This window comes from Polyodon spathula, chromosome 9 (assembly GCF_017654505.1).
Source record: "Polyodon spathula isolate WHYD16114869_AA chromosome 9, ASM1765450v1, whole genome shotgun sequence".
NCBI classification, from domain to species: domain Eukaryota; kingdom Metazoa; phylum Chordata; class Actinopteri; order Acipenseriformes; family Polyodontidae; genus Polyodon; species Polyodon spathula.
The window spans coordinates 33314542-33330130 of NC_054542.1; the positions used below are offsets into that span (position 1 = coordinate 33314542).

Consider the following 15589-nt stretch of genomic DNA (forward strand, 5'->3'; position numbering starts at 1 on the left):
GATGCAGAGCGGCGGGCAACCCCAGGCGATGCAGAGCGGCGGGCAACCCCAGGCGATGCAGAGCGGCGGGCAAACCCAGGCGATGCAGAGCGGCGGGCAAACCCAGGCGATGCAGAGCGGCGGGCAAACCCAGGCGATGCAGAGCGGCGGGCAACCCCAGGCGATGCAGAGCGGCGGGCAACCCCAGGCGATGCAGAGGAGGAACCCGGGCGAAGCTCCGACCCGTAGGCCCCGCTTCTGCCCGAGCGTAGAGGACCCAGCTTGCGGCATCCTTGGGCGAGCCGTGGGCGACACCTTGGGCGAAAGCGGCGAGGCTGGCATCCTTGGGACGAAAGCGAGGGAAACTGGCCCAATCCCTGCGGGCACCCGACCAGCGCGGGCTGGCATGGATCCCTTGGCGAGGCTGGCATCCTTGGGCGAAGCGAGGCTGGCATCCTTGGGCGAAGCGAGGCATGGGGCGAAGCGAGGCTGGCATCCTTGGGCGAAGCGAGGCTGGCAGTCAGGACAAGCTGGGGTGCGGGTGTTGGCCCTCTTTTCGGCCACTGCAGCCGGGAGGTTCTTCCCCGTGCTTCCCTCAGCAGCCTATGCAAGGGCTGCTGAGGACCGCCAGCATCTAGTCCTGGCCCTTGTGGTGCAGGGAGAGGCAGCTCCTGCTCCTCTCCCCCTGATGGAGGTGGAGGCAGAGGAAGCTCCAGCTCCTCTCCTCGTGATGGTGGGGGAAGTGATACCAGCAGGCATTCACCCTCTGCTGGTGGGGAAGGATACCAGCAGGCATTCACCCTCTGCTGGTGGGGGAAGTGATACCAGCAGGCATTCACCCTCTGCTGGTGGGGGAAGTGATACCAGCAGGCATTCACCCTCTGCTGGTGGGGGAAGTGATACCAGCAGGCATTCACCCTCTGCTGGTGGACAGGAAGTGACCAGCAGGCATTCACCCTCTGCTGGTGGAAAGGGATACCAGCAGGCATTCACCCTCTGCTGGTGGGGGAAGTGATACCAGCAGGCATTCACCCTCTGCTGGTGGACAGGGACCCAGCAGACATTCACCCTCTGCTGGTGGTGGGGGCAGAGGCAGCTCCTGCTGCTCTGCTCCTGCCGGTGGAGGTGGCGGAGGCAGAGGCAGCTCCTGCTGCTCTGCTCCTGCCGGTGGAGGTGGCGGAGGCAGAGGCAGCTCCTGCTGCTCTGCTCCTGCCGGTGGCGGAGGCAGAGGCAGCTCCTGCTGCTCTGCTCCTGCCGGTGGAGGAGGCAGAGGCAGCTCCTGCTGCTCTCCCCCTGCCGGTGGAGGTGGCGGAGGCAGAGGCAGCTCCTGCTGCTCTCCCCCTGCCGGTGGAGGTGGCGGAGGGAGGCAGAGGCAGCTCCTGCTGCTCTCCCCCTGCCGGTGGAGGTGGCGGAGGCAGAGACAGCTCCTGCTGCTCTCCCCCTGCCGGTGGAGGTGGCGGAGGCAGAGGCAGCTCCTGCTGCTCTCCCCCTGCCGGTGGAGGTGGCGGAGGCAGAGGCAGCTCCTGCTGCTCTGCCCCTGCCGGTGGAGGTGGCGGAGGCAGAGGCAGCTCCTGCTGCTCTGCTCCTGCCGGTGGAGGTAGGAGCGGCGTGTAGTCTCCTGGTGGTGGAGGTGGGAGCGGTGTGTAGTCTCCCCTTGATACAGGGGACTGGTGCGGCTCTCCCTCACTTGCAGGGGACTGGTGCGGCTCTTCCTCCCTTGCAGGAGACTGGTGCGGCTGTGGAGACAGCGGTGGGACCTCTGCCTTCCTCTTCCCCTTTCCCCTTCTCTGCCACCTCCTCACCTTCCTCTCCTGCGGCAGTTCCTCCTCTCCTTCCTGGTAGGGGCAGCGCACCACCGGGTGCCCAAACTCCCCACAGGCAAGGCACCAGCCCTGGTCCTCTAGACCACCGAGGAACTCCTCCAGGTCCTGGCAGCCATCTCTCCAGTCCCAGCCTTCCATGTTTTATTTTTTTTTTTTTTTTGTTGTTGCTGGGGTTTTTTTTTTTTTTTTTTGACAAAACACCTCTCCTGGTCTGACGCTTGGAGGCGCTGTTATCCCACGCAGGACACCACGTGTCACAGAGACGGCCGAAGTGGGCGGCGTCAGAACCAGGAAAGGTAATGCAATACACAAAACACAGGACAGATGAATGAAATGAAATGATGATGGCGCTTGCTTGCGCCGGTTTATTGCAAAATAAAAGGTTGGAACAAACAAACAGAAAAAGGACACGGCACTGGTAGCCAAAATAAAACAGACAAACAAAAAACGGACTAATACTTAACAAAACGGTGGACGGACAGACACACTAACAAACACGGTGAGCAGATACTTTTTTTTTTGAGTGAGCGGAACTTCCCATATTATTACTGCTACTGCTACTGCTACTGCTTATTTTCTCCGTCTCCAATCCCGTTCTCCGCTCACCGAACACCCAACCCCAGTATGTGCCAACGTGCATCTATATATACTATTGTGCTGGGATTCAATTACCACTTAATTATTCACTTGAATCCCAGCACGTGAATTAATAAAGTGCAATTCCCCGTGCTCACATATTATTACATTTTACCTGCACGTGAAGTGCTGTGCAATCCTCGTGCCTAAATACAAATATACATTTTAAACACTCGTGTTACACAGACCCGTTTATATCCCGTGTACCAATGTCTATACACCAACATTTAAACACACCACACGCAACACATAACAGATAATACACAGGGGCGGGCACTTTGTTACACCACCCAAATCTGCGCCTATGTGAATGCCAAGTTTAAGTACATTTATAAAAAAATATGTAATAAATAAATGTCAACTGTGCGCCCCGTAGGTGGTGTTTAAGTTTAGGTCATTACAGGCATTTTTTTTAAATGCCGCAGGCTTTAGCTAATCAAAGAAAAATAGTAATTGTGATGCAATACTTAGGTGGGATCTTTCTTACAAATCATGTGCAAGCCACCACGTTTGATTGACAGTTGGCGTGGATCTGTTTACAAGTCCTAGACGTTTATTTTAATGTGAATTTTTAAAGTTATTAGTAGTGAGGTTGTCAACATTGCAAAACAAATCTGCACACACTTTAAGAGTTTATTTTAGTAGAAAGGCTCGAGTGAACAGGATTAAGACAGCTGGCCGAATGCTGACAAATAGCTTAACATTGCTTTAAGCTTCTTTCAATTTACTGTGAAAAAATAGGCTTTATTTTCCTTACAGTATTTCACACTGTGAATTCATACTTTTATCAGCGCAGTGCACTTGGTTACTATGGTAACGGGGTCAAACAAATACCGACTTCATGATTGGTGTTCGAGTCATACTGCAATGAACTAGCGAGTAAGTGACATGTATGATGTTACAATTTATTAATAATTTGAAGGTATCTGTGGTTTTAAAACTTAATTATTATTATTTCTATGTAGTATTAGAAATGTAAAGAAATACAAAAACTTGAGTTTTGTCTTTAAGGTTTGCCATTAACTTTTCTCCCGTGTACAAGATTTATTTTAAACGCAGTAAAATATGGAAATTGCTTCATAGCGTGTCAACATAATTTGTAAAAGTTGCTTAATTTGTCACTCAAGGCTGTTATAAAAAAAAAAATCCATTTTTTTGCTTGTTACATTTTTTCAGCCACAATACCGTTGTTTAGCTGTACCTGAGAAAATGCAGTGAAAATGAAAGCAGCCATACTTAGCTGGAAACAAGGTATTCTCAGCACAGCTAAGATTTTAGTTTTGGTTTGAAGGCAGCAGGAGCTTAGCCTGATTTTTAATTTTTGCTTGACAGACGCCCTTATGCAGGGTGACTTACAGAAGTAACAAGTTATTACAATGTAGCTAAGAGATTACAATACAGCTAAGAAAAAAATAAATACAGTTTTTCTGTTTGGGGATTTTTTTTTGTTTGTTTGCACTTTTGTTGAGAAATGAAACGGTTTTTGCAGTTATTGTGCACAGTGTGTTTGTTTCTGTAGGTTATATGCACATGTGCTTTGTATTTGTAGTGTACAGTACCAGTTAAAAGTTTGAGTACACTTGCTGGAAACTAGGTTTTTTTCATAATTGATAATGTTTTACGTTGTACACGTTTCTGTAAATACTTGAAAATGAAAACACATGTTACAATATACAAAACAAAACATAAGGAGTATCAAAGCAATGTTCAGGAAAATTTAAAATTGTCTCTAAATCTTGGATTCCTCAAAATAGCCACCCTTTGCCTTAATAACAGCCTCATAAACACAAGGCATTTGGTTAACAAGTTTCAGCAGGAAATCACCCGACATGTCTTCCTAGCTCTTCTGCAACAATTCTGTAGGGCACTTGTGGGTAGCTTTGTTTGACTCTTCTGACTAGTTCGTCCCATACAAGTTCTGTGGGATTGAGGTCTGGAGACTGGGCAGGCCAGGTCATTAGATTGAGTTGTCCTTCACTTTCCTTCTTCGCCAGATATTTCTTGCACAACTTTGAGGTGTGTATCTTGCTGAAGAATGAAGGACTGCCCAACTGGCCATAATCCTGATGGAATGGCATGCCTCTGAAGTATGCTATGATAGCCATGCTGGTTGAGCTTGCCATGGACTTGGTAAAGATCACTAACTCTGTCACCAGCAAAGCAACCCCAGACCATGACACTGCCTCCTCCATGTTTTACAGCGGGAACCACACATGCAGAACTCATGCGCTCACCCTGTCTGCGTCTTACAAATACTCGGCGGTTGGACCCAAATATTTCAAATTTTGACTCACTGGTCCATAAGACCGACTTCCACTCCTCAAATGTCCAGTTTCTGTGTTTTTTGGCCTAGGCAAGTCTCTTCCTCTTATTCTGCATTCTTAACAATGATTTCTTTGCAGCAACTCTTCCAGTTAGGCCAGCTTCACGCAATCTCCTCTGAACAGTTGATGTTGAAACATCTTTACTTCTAGTAGCATTTAGCTGAGCTTGTATTTCAGGGGTAGTTAATAGCTGGTTTCACAGACTTGAATGAACTTGTTCTCTGATTCTGAGGTCACCCTTGGCCTGCCTGACCTTGTTCGGTCCTCAGTGCCAGTTTCTTCAAATCGTTTGATGGTCTTGGCCACAGCAGTTACAGACACCTGCAAAGTTCTTGCGATTTGTCTTAAAGATTGACCTTCATTTCTTAAAGTAATTACAGACAGTCTTTTTTCTTTGCTTAATTGAGCATATTTTGCCATTTTCTGCTCCCTTACATTCAGGAATGGCAAACTTGTGCCTATGCTACCTATATTTATAGTAATCAAGGACCCTCATCTGTTAACAATAATTGGTGACAAAAGGTTAATTCGGCAACATGCTAGTTAACTCAGAGAACATCTAACAAAGACACTTATACTTAGGCCCATGTTCTAACACTGTGTTATATATATTTCAGACTTTTAACTGACTTGGGCTTCAGACTGAAATCCCCTTGTTTTGGGTGACCATTTCATTGAAATTGACAAGATTTACAGTTTCATTTAAAAATTAAATACACGTATCATATAATTAAATATTAAGTGTTTATAGACAAGTTCATACAGTTACAAGCATAGATAAACATGAAAAACTTGGTTTCAAGCAGGTGTCCTCAAACTTTTGACTGGTACTGTATATGTGCAACTACTGTTATAAACTGCAAAAAAATGTTCGCCTTGCTTCAATCGGCACTATACATTTTCAGTCTAGGCTACTTTGCTCTGCTCAAACTCTGGGGAGATATTTGATGTATTTAATTGATTTAAATTATGTTTGTAATGTAAACTATTTCCTGTGATGTCAGACCTTTTGTACTTGCCCGTCCACCCGAAGTTGGGGCCCACCCAAATTTCCATTCCTAGCTACGCCCCTGCTACAAAAGTATGTTGGTACCATGGGCTTTTTTATTCATAACAGACCTTGTAGACAGGTTACCTGCTCTACACTTCCAATGTGGGAGACATGTAACAATTTCAAATCGGATGAAGGCATATAGAGTACTGCGGATTACTTAAAATATGCGGAAACACTGTAAAGTAAGCATGCAGAGACAAGTGCATATGTACAGATTGCTGACAGATACTAGTTCGATTTAACAGGAACACAGAACACACTTTTCATTGAACTATTAAACATGGTGCATCTCAGTGCTCTGGCTAATCATTAAAAAAACACAAACAAACAAGATAAACCCTGACAACCGCCTGATGTGAACACCAATTCAATGACACCAGCTCTTTGACTCATTAGCCGAATCAGATAGAATTAGTCTCAATTAACAGAGTTTGCGCATCACAAGAACGACACCCCAGCCGACAGTGGTACTTTCAAATAGCGTTCAAATAGTTCATGAAGCCCCTCATGGATCTTGAAACACATTCTTTATAATTTTGCAACTGCTCACTGTACTGTGGTGCAGATTCTGATTTAGGAATGCTAATTGAGAGGCATTTTGTTTGGTTGGTGTTTTCAGCTCACATCAAGAGCTAAAGAAAAAGCTATTGAAAGGTAAAAAAAATCGAGCACATTGAAAAAAAAAAACATAAAAAATGATTAATTTATTCCTTTACAGGCTCTACAGCAGTTTTTGTTTTGTCAGTGATAACATATGCTCTGGTAGTATCCTATGAACTATGGCATAAAAGGAAATAACCTACCTTAATGGTTTTGTCATTATTGGCACAGTTGTTAATGATGGACAGAGAGTGCTGGAACCTGGTTCCTCCAATACCAATCACATCAGCAATCAACTGGCTCACCGCAATAACCACCTACACAAAGAAAAGTTACACATATACAGCAGTAATACAGGCTAATGGACACAAACAACCTGGTGTGTGGGATCAAATATCTTTCAAGAATATCTTAATTTGTCTTAAAATACATTTAAGACACATCTTTCTGAAAGCTGGTTGATGCTGTTTATAATTTTAATTATATTCTGGAAATCAGTAGATGCTCATTAATAATTGTTTTAGAATTTTTTTTTTTCTTTGCACCTAACTTTCTTTGGAAGCACGATTATCTTAATAATTGGGTAAACAAAACTGAGAAAGGATATCCGAAGTCCTACCCAAAAAACATGACCTCCCTTATAAAGAAAACTGGAATTCTTTCTATGGATGCAGCTGTAACCAACCTGGAGGTGCGTTCGGACAAAAGACTTCCTTCCTGTGTAGTCAAAGTTGCTTTTCATGAGGAAGTAGAGGAGGTGTGCAGCGTCACTTCGGATTGAGCTCAGCTTGGAGTTACAGCACTTGAGGACCTCATAGCAAAAGGCAGCGCACATGTCTGCCCGGCCTTCAAAGAATGTGCTCGGAAACTAACAAGAGAAAAAAAAGAAAACAAGAAAAGTGGAGATTTAAGTGTTTGCGTTTTGTTTGGAATATATTTCTGTCCCTCTACAGATCATAAGAGGTACCCCAACAGGCTGAAGATTGCTTTAAAAAAATTGCACGGTTGGATTTTTTCTTCTACATACTGCATTATAAATTTTATCCCACTTGTCAGGGTGTGTTTTGTAGCATACACAACTGGACTTAGATGTCAGTGAAACACATTACACAAAGGATTCTTCACACAGTGTTTTCCTACCATACAATAAAGTCTTTTGAATGAATGTATGACACTCACCTTGTAAATAAATGTCCGCAATGAAATAAAGACCTGCTTAAGTGCCATCTCTGACTGATTGATTCGAAGGAAGCACAAGTGGACGTCAAAAACCTTCTTCATAAGTGGGTTATGACCATGGTCAGCACACAACTGAGGCTGAAAAGAGAAAACAAAAAAAAGTTAAAATTGTGGATTTTATACTTACAGGTAACTCCCATTTAATGATCCACGAGAATTGGAGCACGTCCTGTGGTCATGAACGTTGAAAACTGAGAAAAGGGCAAGCAACATTTTAAATGAATTCCTATTTCTATATACACACTCAAAACAAACACAAGAGAATGCTTGTAAAATACATACCCAGTGAGAAAGTTGTCAATAGTAGACATATAACATACCTTGAATACCACAGTGAATATACTCAATGTATCCAGTACAGTGAAGCACACTTCTGTGGCAATATTAGCTTCCAGCAAAGACTGGTGAAGGACATCTGCATCCGAATGGCTGTAGCCTGCAGACAAATATATATCAGGAATATGAATTCATTCTTTTTGTTTTCTTTAACTAACAATGAACAATTACAAATAAATCTTTCTTAAGCAAAAATAAAAAATAAATAGGAGGAAAAAAACAGGTTTAAAAAGATTTAAAAAAAAAAAAAAGAAGCTGCACAGCTCCTATTAAACAATATTGGCATTAAATGAAAATAAAATAAAATTATGGAGGTGCTATTTTTTATATTATATTGTCAAAAAGTCTGCCCTTTACGGCCAGCCATAGTTCATTTCTGACCAGGCGTAGGACTTTCTTTCAAAAACAGTTTTAATAAAATAAAATGCAATAATGTATCACATGGGGGCAGGTGGATGGGGAAGAGGAGAGGGGCTACCAGGTGCGTTCTCAAATGAAAGACATGCTGTAATTACAATAACATTGTTTGCTGGATGCTTACTAAAGTTTGCAAGCTAGCTATCAACCTGATTAAGTCTTACCATGGTCTACAGAAATTCCAAGTATACTTGATATCTTTCTTACACTGAAAACACAGAAAGAGTCACTTTATTACGTGTTGTTAAACACCAGCGCAAAGTCGGTCATGGACTTAAAGAGAACGTAGAATACAGATGAGGATTAAGCCAAATCCAATGGAGACGTGATTATTTGAAATGGCAGCATAAAATCAAGAGGATATCCCTGTGAGGAGTTTTGTAATGGTCTCGGTCTACTGTTTATTAAACTGGACTTTCAATATTTTAATAATATTGTTTTAATGACTTGGTAAAACTTATTTTAGTTTAAAGTTATTACATTAGTATAGTTTTGTCATTTCACATAATCAAGTTCCTAAAAAGGATGTAGATGTGCATACCTCCAAAAATAAATTTCATCTGTAAAAGACCTGTTGCTGTTCATATACCAATTCATATTGTGCTCCTAGAATGTATGTATGTATGTGTGTACAGTCCATGACTCGCTCTGGGGTGGTTTTGTGGTGGCCACGCTGAAGACTTCCTTTTTCCGATGAAATGGTATGGCGCAGAGAGGAGACGGTCTGGAAGTTACTGCACTTACTGTTGTTAAAAGTGAAAGAGTTATCCAGGCTGTTGAGCTGCTGTAATCTGGCATGCATCATTCCTGCTCTGTTACGGGACACAGGCAAAGTCTGAGATTTCCGATCATGTGCTATGGGTCCCACCCCCTCCTGGTTCCTAACAGGGAAATGGGACATAAGGCAATGTTAGACAAGGCCAACTTGCAGCAAAGCAGAGTTAGTAGGCAGGCTATTGTTTTCTATAAACCATAAATAATGATGGAATAATGAAAGCATCTGCAGTGATTTTAAATGTGTCACTGGGATTGTTTTGTTTTTCTCCATGAAACATTTAAAAAAATGCACAGACTAATACACATTTTTTTTTTTGGTTTAAATGTGTAAATGTGTCATAGTATTAGTCCACCCTCCCTTTTGAAGCAAAGCTCACTGTAGTTGGAACTGCTGTATAAAACCATTATGCTTCCAAGTCTCCCACACTGTTCAACATACTATTATATCTGACATAAAGCTCTAACAGCAGGAGGGTGGAGAATATTTTGTAAAGGTGCCTTTTTTTAATAAGGAAACAAAAAAAAGAGATGGATTCTTGCAAACCGGCAAGCAGCAAAACCCAAAACATGCAATGAAGATTGCTGTTAAAAACCAAAACAAACCAAAAAAAAAAAAAATCACACATTCAAAAAAATAAAGATGTGACAAAGCATGAATCATGAAATTCAGCCAATCAAGAGACGGGACTGAACAGAAACATGCTTTTGTAAAAAAAAAAATGTGAACACCTAAAATCTTACCCAAGCAGGAGGGGAGGGGAGCCGAAAACATTATTAAACTTGTCAGCATTCAAGTGTGAAAAACAGAAAAGTGAAGGTGGGTTAGCAAGGGCTGTCGATTAGATCCAACGTTGTACCACCACCAGAGTCTCAGAGGCAGTGTGGAGTGTGAAGTGCAATGTGTTGAAGGAGGTTATAATGAGTGGACACACATTATTTAACAAAAAGTGAAATTAAATTCAGGCAAGAACCATTTAATTATATTTGCATGTGGGGAGAGTCAATAAATTGCTTTTTCCCTCCCACTGATTTGTTGAACATTCCAACTGTTAGTTTTGCTGACATCATCATACATTCTGTATAATCATATCCTCCCAGTAAACCCTTCAAATACTGCTGACAAGTCTGCTGCTTTTTGGAATTATTGCTCTCCCTCCTTCATCTTATGTTGGGGCACTGATAATGATCGATCCAGCCAGGCAAGTTTCATTCAGTTTGAGGGCAAGATCAATTGGTATAAAAATATTTTACTACTTACATTTTGGGGGGCATCTATGGTATATGTTATTTATTGGAACAAGAACTGTATTTTAAAATATTAAAATCCTCCATCCCATACAGACCAAAAGTGTTACAGATTTAGGAAAGGTTCACTACTGGACTAAGTTATCCAGTATTGAACATTAAACCATGCATTCTCCAGTTACAATTAAAAGAGTTAACCAGACAGACATCACAAGAATAATAAAATAATAGAAAATACATACACACACATCTTTCTATCTTATATATATACACACACAGTACATGTATATTAAACAAACAAACTGCTATCGGAACTAGCAAGAAACACCTAAGGTGCATGTATAGGAGTTCTTAAAATGACCCCCCCCCCGAGTTATTTATTTGAAGCTTATTAACATCAATATTTTGATTTCACCTGATGTTAACCCTGCATACGTCAATGTGATCATCAGAGACTCCAATACTGGCTTGGCACTGATTATGCATATTGGAAATAAATGTGTCAATGACAGCCTGTACAGACAAGCTTAACATACGCTCCGAGTATCCACTAATTGTTTGGTGCAGTGTATTTTCAGATCTCTCAAGAATACATCAAAGTAATAAAAACTGCAGCATGTTACCTTGCAATGTATCTTTTCCCCATGTATCTAAATTGATGAAGACACACTCTGTATAAAAAACAAAACAAACAAACAAACAAACAAAAAAACAGAACAAAAAAGTTCAGGATTATTTTCCCAATTTTGTCACCCCTTCTTACACACTGAAAGCCTGTACCCTGTAGATGGCGATGTTGTACTTCAAGTCTATCTTGCATACTAAACTATGTACACAGTGTATACAGTATAAGGTGCTAAGGAGAATGAACAGATGAATGTCTTTGCAGCTAAATTGTTAGAGTATTGATACTGTAAACTTGTGCCTAGCAATCAGCCTATTTAAAACAAATGTTTAAGGACATGTGTGGGATGTATATGATGACTCTAGTAAAAATAATCAAATAAACCTACTCTGTTAATGTGAAAAAATCCATAAGCTCTGCTGGCGATGCCTTGTTCCAATACGTAAAGAGAGCATCTGAAAGGAAACAAAATAAACGCAATCAAAACATGCTTCAAAAAACACTTAATTGGTCAGGAGATAAAACTCACACGGCCCTCAACTTTCTTCAGTACAAGGAAATGCAAGAACACTAAATATTGACTGGGAGATATGCTGTACTGGCCCCCAACAATGGTATACAACACATACACAACAGACTGTTCTATTGTAATCTTGTTATTTTTGCAAAAGATGTTCTGTCATAATACTGCAGTAATACCTCTACGGAGAAGACTGTCACAATTTACAGTTTGACATCTGAATCGCGAAACGCGCATACTTCATTCTCTAGTCTTCTCAAAGTGATTACATCCTGCAAAAGCTTTCTTAAAATGATGGTCTTTTGCACACAATTTCAATCTCCAAAACCCCATACAAAAACAGAACTAAAAAGCAGCATCACTAATTCAGTCTTACCTTCCGACATGCTCTTTAGCACATGAAGAAAACACATTAGCAGGCTTTTGATCTCTGACTGATCCAGTTTGTCACAGCGAACAACAGAGCCTCCTAGAGCGGCACCCTGCTGGTTCTAACAGGGGAGAAAATGAAAAGACTTTAAGAGCCATTTCATATCAGGACTGAAAAAATAAAATAAAACACGCCTCACTGCAAATTCACTGCAGCACCCCAGACACAAACACAAGAAGTCACAGGCCACAGCTCACTGCAATGGAAACACAATATCATTCCAAGGTTTGAGACTCAATACCACTCTAGACGTATAAAAGTACTGCCATGGTATGTACATCTAGTGCCTCCTGTGCCTGGGAAATTGAATTCACTGAGCAGTATTACATGCGTGTGATAGGAGGTGCTGTAAATACACAGTTAGAGCTACAGTGCTGGGTCAGTATCATCAAAGAGCTGATCCCCATGACCTACATACGGTGCACGTAAAAAAGTGAGTGTCTGTAAAACTGTTAGTGTGACAGAACAGAGATGACAAATCCCAGATTTGAATGAGCAAACGTGTACACAGTGAATCAATAGAATATTAAAAGTACAGAGAATGGAAACCATCTCTCATAAACACTCATGTATTACTTCTTTGAGGCACATGTTTTTAATGGATCCAGGGACTTCTGATGCACAGCAAATTACTACAGCCTCTTGGGATCTCTAAACTGTGAACTAGATGAAGCTAGTGCTGTAAAATCCAGCTCAGCTCAATGTATAGCTTTAAATGCAAAACAAACGTCAAAATTGCCATGGCTACGGGACAGATATTTCCACAGCAGGACAATGGTTTCCTTTGTAAAAAAAATATGCTAACTAATGCCAGTACAAGATCAAATATTCACCATTCAATTAAAATAACTGGATGGGAATCATGTCAAGTAATCAAAAACCTGCCCCGAGCCCGAACATTTAGACTGTAACTTTTTTAAATACAGATTCAAATTAGACTGTAAACTTCGAATTTGGAAAGATGTTAATTTTTGTACCATAAAATGCCACATGAAATAGGATTTTATTTTAGAATGAAAGAGAGTAATTAAATCTTAACCATAAATCAAATGGACCACAACTTATAGTATACTCAACATTGTATGGCATGTATATACAGTGCCTTGCAAAAGTATTCAGACCCCTGACCAATTCTCTCATATTACTGAATTACAAATGGTACACTGAAATTTGAAACACTTAAAACTCAAAATTATTGTAAGGTGACACTGGTTTTATGTTGGGAAATATTTTTAAGAAAAATAAAAAACTGAAATATCTTGCTTGCATAAGTATTCAACCCCTGTGCTGTGGAAACTCCCAGTTTGCACCGATGAAAGAAATTGCCCTAACAAGGACACAATTACCTTACCATTGGCCCCCACCTGTGAACCATTAAAGTTGCTGTCACATTTTCTGGATAAAAACCCCACTGTTGAAGGATCATTGGTAAGGCTGTGAATCTGAAGAAAAATGAAGACCAAAGAGCATTCTACAGAAGATAGAGATAAAGTGATACAAACGCACAGATTAGGGAAAGGGTACAAAATAATATCCAAGTGTTTGGATATCCCAGCGAGCACAGTTGGATCAATAATCAGGAAGAGGAAGCTGCATCACACCACCCAGGCACTGCCAAGAAAAGGCCATCCCTCAAAACTCAATGCTCAAACAAGAAAGAGACCTGTGAGCGAAGCCACAGAGAGGCCAACAATCACTTTGAAGGAGCTACAGAGTTCAATGGCTGGGAGTGGAGTAATGGTGCACCAGTCAACCATATCAAGAGCTCTGCATAACACTGGCCTGTAGGGGAAGGTGGCAAGAAAGAAGCCGTTACTCAAAAAGTACCATCTTAAAAGCATGTCTGGAGTTTGCCAGAAAGCATGAGAGTGACTCAGCTGCGATGTGGGAAAAGGTTTTGTGGTCAGATGAGAACAAGATAGAGCTTTTTGGCCAAAACTCCAACCAACCTGAACAACCTGGAGCAAATCTGCCAATAAGAATGGGCCAAAATCACTCCGATACTGTGTGCAAAGCTGGTACATACTTACCCCAAAAGACTTATCGCAGCGAAATGTGGCTCTACCAAATATTAATGTGTGGAGGTTGAATACTTAAGCAAGCACGATATTTCAGTTTTTTATTTTTCTTCAAAATATTTCCCAACATAAAACCAGTCACCTTACAATAATTGATTTTGAGTTTCAGTGTTTTAAAAAAAAATATCGAACAGAACGAAATTTCAATGTACCATTTGTAATTCAGTAATATGAGAGAATTGGTCAGGGGTCTGAATACTTTTGCAAGGCACTGTGTGTGTGTGTGTGTGTGTGTGTCATATATATATATATATATATATATATATATATATATATATATATATATATATATATATATACACACACACACACACACACACACACACACACACACACACATACACACAGTATTTTTTACGCTTATATATCTTATAAAAATCCCATAAGTACGGCAGTGTTTATGGAAACTGCTTAACATCTGTGGCAAAGAAAAAAACCTCAGCAAAAAAATACACTGTCACTCCAAAAGGGACACTCTCTTAAGGTGTAGGGGGGAGACAAAAGGGTTTTATACTTGAGAGAAAGCAGCACGCAAGATTTTCTCTGACAAGGCTGGGACAGTGAGCAGGGAGAAGTCCATGGTAACACAATTTCTGCAGGCAGCACGGGAGCTCTCCTCAGACTTCCCACTGAGATGCAGCATGCTCGCCGAGTGCCTCCGCATTAGTTTCTCTTTCTGCCAGCAGGAAGGCATGTGAGGGTTCAACAGTACAAGTCAAGGTTAGCTGACTGTGGAAGGGCATGGTGGAAACAACATGGACACAAGCAGGAGATACACAAATAAACCTTCACATCAATATGGCATTGAACACCGGTTAAAAAACTTGGCTTGTCTTTTTACGCTACATTAAAACGATCATTGTATTAATTAACCTTTGCATTGGATTGCTGTGTTGGTTCACTTCAAAAGCACTATTACAAAAAAAAATAATCTTACAGTTCTGAAAGAGTCTAAATTTAGATTAACAAACTATCTGCCTTCCTCTCATTATGAATTCTTTATTTTTAGTCCTTAAGATATTTCACTCCTGCTTAAGTTTAATACTTAATGGGGTCTAGTCAATTGATCTTAAATTAATTGTAGCTAACAACATAATTATGTATATCTTAGCAATACTGCACATTCATTAGCTATATACACCTCAAAAGGTGCAGTTTTAAAAGAAACACAAGCTAGTATTGTCATTTAAAAACACAATCTCTCGCACTGCTTTAGGTTAAAGGAAACCCTCACTTTCTATGCCTTATTCTTGGTTTATGTGTTTGCACTTGTACTTCCTGGGTCATTTTACCTCTACAGTGTTTTCCAGGCAAGCACATGTTCCTGTCTGAAAGCATATCGGTCTATAGGGAAAGCAGCTGATTGGTTATTCACATAAAAGACTCAGGAAGCTCAGTACAAGATTGTCAAGAAGCATGGCTTCCAAACATTGTTTTTATTTAACTAGATTGAACAAAGAATATATTTTTGCTGTAACATGTGCTTCTTTCAAAACCACACATTTC

General features: G+C 41.1%; 1 protein-coding gene across 1 annotated transcript in view; it reads right to left on the reverse strand.

The window, feature by feature from the left end:
- Window positions 1–15589, reverse strand: part of LOC121321074 (dedicator of cytokinesis protein 9-like) — a 107900-nt gene that overhangs the window by 17972 nt on the left and 74339 nt on the right. Inside the window, exons 37-44 of the mRNA XM_041259983.1 lie at window positions 11952–12066; window positions 11444–11510; window positions 11054–11101; window positions 9153–9289; window positions 7976–8091; window positions 7596–7733; window positions 7102–7284; window positions 6620–6733 (exon numbers count right to left, since the gene is read on the reverse strand). Coding sequence (XP_041115917.1) covers window positions 6620–6733; window positions 7102–7284; window positions 7596–7733; window positions 7976–8091; window positions 9153–9289; window positions 11054–11101; window positions 11444–11510; window positions 11952–12066 — 918 coding nt within the window. The remainder of the gene's footprint in view (window positions 1–6619; window positions 6734–7101; window positions 7285–7595; window positions 7734–7975; window positions 8092–9152; window positions 9290–11053; window positions 11102–11443; window positions 11511–11951; window positions 12067–15589) is intronic.